Genomic DNA, 4,559 nt, shown 5'->3' with positions numbered 1-4,559 from the left:
AGCAAGACTAAATGAATATATATTTGTCAATGTGAAAGTTAATATATTAAGCCACTAAACCCATACCAATAAATATATTAAGAAATGTCACATGAAGATATGTAGCAATATATAAAGAGAGTAAGATAAATAGAAACTTGTCTTAATTACAAGTGATCATAATTCTTTCTCGACGGAAACAATCATGAGGCACACATACAATAAGAGTACGTTTGGTACACTGTAATGACTATTACATGGGAATAGGAATAAGTATTACAAGGGATATATTAAGTTGAAATGTAATAAGTATTACTATTTATTAGTTTGGTGATCATTTAGGAATAGAATTCTAAATATGCATCTACAATTTAGTAGAGTATAAAAAGAATGTGTAATTAAATCATTTTTAAGTCAAATTTTCTAAGATACACTTATTTTAGAGTGTTCAAAATAGAGCTAATAATTAACAATAAGGAAAATTTATTTTCTTTCCTTTTGAAGATGTGGCAACTAATGGCTTTTTAGGAAATTTTGTTAAAAAGTTATTACATAAAATGAAAGAATAAATATTCAGTACTTTTGATAAGGAATAGTTATTCCTTATTTTGAAGAATATCTATTCATAAGGAATAACTATTTATTGTAATAAAAACATAACCAAACAATCGAATAGTTATGCTATAGGAATATTTATTACATTACAGTGTCTATTACAGTGTCTTAATTAAAAATATTAAAAATTTGATTTTTTTTTTTTAATTTAAGGGTTGAGATTGAAAGTTTCAATCTTAATCATTGAGAACTATTACACCTTGTATATCTTGGGCTTTTGTGGAGTCTAGTTGTGTTTGATCCGGATGACGACTCGACCCGAACTGATGTTGCATGATTTATTAATGGAAGATTTTCTATAGCTCATTGTGAATCATGTGCACAGGATATAGAAACCGTTGTTTTGGTTATTAGGGTTTTTTGATGTAGTTTTTGAGAGAGAAAAAAAAATGTACTACCGCACTTGATATTTTTTTCCTGATAATAGTGAAATCCCTGTAACTCTGTAGACGTAGGCAAATTGCCGAACCACGTAAATACTATCTTGTACATGTGATTATTATTATTTTTTTTCTTTAGCGTGTATTTTCTCTATTTTGTTTCTCACAAATTTAGGAATTTTGTGTTAATTCCCTACAGTGTAATACCCTAGGTATTGCATGAGTTCTCAATTTATTTCTTCTGCATAGCCTAGAAATACTCCCTTTTCCTGCAAAAGATTCTATAAATATTAAATTACTTTAACCACTATTACTCTATTAGACACTAAACATGCCCTGACCTCCTATTTTATAGCTAAAACAAGGTCTTCCTCAGTTATGACATGTTCTTTATTGGAAAATTAATAAATAAATAAATAGGTCTGAGGAGGACCAAGGAGGCCTAGGGCTTCCAATCATACATGCATGCACAGATTAACCCTTAAAAGAGTAATGCTAGGATCGCAATTTTAACTACAATTTATTTATTAGACAAGTTGTGAGTAGTAGAGTCGTGGACTTATATGGATCCACCACTTTTATTACACCACTTACAACTCACCACATAAGCAAGTTGTAATAAAAATTGTGACAAAAGTTGTAATCCTAACCGTTTTCCGTAAAACTGTTGAATAGCCCAAATTACTACATCTCAATATGTAGGCCTAGTGACAAGATCCATCCCATGATTTTCTTCTAGATTCTTTTTGTAAATGAACATTAAAAAATTAACGGCTTCTGCTTCCCTATAAGCTCCGCAGATCGAATTCGCAACATAGTTATCCTCTATAGCCTGGAGTAATCTATCTCTAGTTGTCAACATGTTTCTAATAACGAGCTGTCGTAGCATTTTAATATTATGTAATTAAAATTGTTAAATATGACAAAAATAAATATGTGAATTAATATAGAAGATAAAGAGTTAGTGAAATATTTAATATATGCCACACTAAAAATGAAAGATATATACTTTCATATTGTTTTAAGTGTGGTGATTACTAGGTTGAAATGTATTGAATTAGAGATTTAACTAAATATCTGTGCAAAAGAGAGGTAAAAAGATGCTAGTATTGATTTCTTTGTCCCTAGCATTTTTTTTTAATGGATTTCTTTTATACGTTTGTTTATTTTGATATACCGATAATTACAAGTTACACTAGGGCCTTTATGGCTATATTATACTCCCGGGCAGGGCGCCGGTCTGACCTAAGTTCCGGCCGTTCTCACCAGACCGTGCAAGGAATCAACCCCACTAAGGCTGCCGACCAACAATTGGCTATGGAGGTGACTTGAACCCCAAATCTGACAAGCAAGGGACAAGCCCCTTACCACTGAACCAACCAACGCATTGGCTGGAGCCCAACCCATATATAAATAGAGAGAAGGAGAGAAAAGTACAAACATGTGTGATATTTCAAACCATTTTTTTTTCACTATCAAACATAGGAGTGGCAATTCGTGTTCGCGTGTCGGGTTCGTGTCGTGTCAAGTCATGAGTATCCGACTACATAGGTCAACACTAACTCGACATGTTTATTAAACGGGTCAAGATTCCTCAACCTTAACACGACCCATTTATTAAACGGGTTAGTCATGTCGACCTGTTTATCAGATTTTATCAAAATGAAAAGAAAAAAAATTATGAAAAACAAACAAATAAATATTTTTAATATAAAATTCAGAATTAACGAGTAGCTGCATCATAAATAATCATTCAAAACTAAAGCATATCTCAATATCACAAACAATCAATCACAATATATCAAAGAAAATAAATCATAACAACTAATAAGTTTATATACCTATAGTTTGAAGGGTATATTAGTAATATGTCATTTAATTAAACGGGTCAGACGGGTCAAACAGGTTCTATGTGTTCAACCCTAACCCAATCCGTTTATTAAACGGGTCAACCATGTCAAGCCGAATATGACACGAACCCGTTAAGTTTCAACCCATAACCTGCTAATTTCGTGTCGTGTCGGGTCGGGTTTACGGGTCGTGTCAAATTTTGCCACCCTTAATCAAACATGATTTCTACATACGTCCACTATAAGGAAATATCCTTCCCGGCCCTTTGAGACCTAATTTCTTTCACGAATTGAACCAGAAAGAAGGGATAAAAGTACAAGTAGTGCAACTTAATTGGCATAAAAGGGCCAACGAACATATACATACGCCTATATACAACAGGGAAACATGAATATAGGGCAACAAATTCAGAATAAGAAAAAAACCCAAAGAAACCACACTCAAAACTTGCTTAGGCTTTCGTCAAGGATACTTCGCTACCACCAGACTTGGAAACCTGTGAAGAGTCAGTACTTGATGAAGGGTATCCAATTCCATGGCGTTTGTTAGGGAAGAACATGAAAAGCGCACTAGAAACCACACCAACAACTGGAGGAAGCACCTTGAGCAAAGTCTTCTCCGATGAATCTGACAATGGATAGAAGCAACCCACAGTTTTTTGGTCCAAAAGCACCAGAACCCCAAACACAGCCAGTGCAAAAAGACCATGAACAAAGTCCCCAAACCGAAGCTTATAGACCGACAAGTCCACGTTCTTAGAGTCTTCCGAGGTCCAAAGGCCCTTCGATGTTACAACTCCATAGTGAGTTTTCCCATCATCTCCAACGTAACTATCAGTGAATGAAGAAAAGAAGCAAGAAAAGCCGCACACAGCGACAAGAATGGCGGTGAGGTACTTATAGATGGTTATAGTACAGTGGCCTTTGTTGGATAGGACAGGGCTGAGGAATTGGTACAAGAAGACTGTACCAGTTGGGAGGAGCCTATTGAGGTTGCCTAGCCCTGATAGTGTTTTTGTCTTTGATTGTTGTCTGAGACGACTGAGAGAATTGCTTGGACTTTGAGGCACCCATTTGGGAATGTTTTGGTTTGTGGGATATATTATAAGGGATGGGTTTAAGAATAGTGTTTGTTTTTTGGGTTATGGAAGTTGTAAGTAGCAACTAACTTTTGGGGTATTTATAGAGCAATTAAGCTGATATAGAGACTAGAGAGAACTTTCATGATTTGGTCTGCCTAAAATTGAAGAGAGAGTTGGGTAGCTAGGTTTGCCTTTACTTGGGGGAATACCTAGGGTGAGTTCATGGGCGGCAAAAAGTATTGTGTTATGGATACATGCTACATCGCATTCAAGTCAATGTAAAGTTTACAATTACACAATTACACATTTACACACTTTCATTTTTTTATTTTTTTATTGCTGAAGATTACACACTTATATGACATGAGAAGAATAGTGTTACATACACTTAGTTGATTTGTAATATAGAAGATGAAAGGGGCTTTTATCTCTCACATCCACTTTTTCATTTCTACACTTTAAAATATATAATTAGTGCATTAATTATGGATATTGTATAAAGATATGGATGTAAAATGAGTATAAGAGATTATTTTCTCAGGATGAAAGTATGTATGTGATATTTACACTAGATATGGCAAATCAGTGGGTTGAATTGAATTCAAGTCGGGTTGATCGGGTTGTGGGTCAAATGGGTTACAGGTTAAAAAATG

General features: G+C 34.3%; 1 protein-coding gene across 1 annotated transcript; it reads right to left on the bottom strand.

Annotated features, from left to right (window-relative positions):
* Positions 1-3,208: 3,208 nt before the first annotated feature.
* LOC112014214 (protein DMP2) lies at positions 3,209-3,898 on the bottom strand. Its single transcript, XM_065771124.1, is given in 2 exon segments — positions 3,209-3,840; positions 3,842-3,898. Coding segments are annotated over 2 exon segments (621 nt in total). The 3' UTR covers positions 3,209-3,276.
* Positions 3,899-4,559: the final 661 nt, after the last annotated feature.

The sequence above is a fragment of the Quercus suber genome, unplaced genomic scaffold, assembly GCF_002906115.3.
Source record: "Quercus suber isolate HL8 unplaced genomic scaffold, Cork oak 2.0 scaffold_39, whole genome shotgun sequence".
In the NCBI taxonomy this organism is placed as follows: domain Eukaryota; kingdom Viridiplantae; phylum Streptophyta; class Magnoliopsida; order Fagales; family Fagaceae; genus Quercus; species Quercus suber.
Note: the sequence above shows the minus strand (reverse complement) of the source record. Positions and strands in the feature narration are given on the sequence as shown.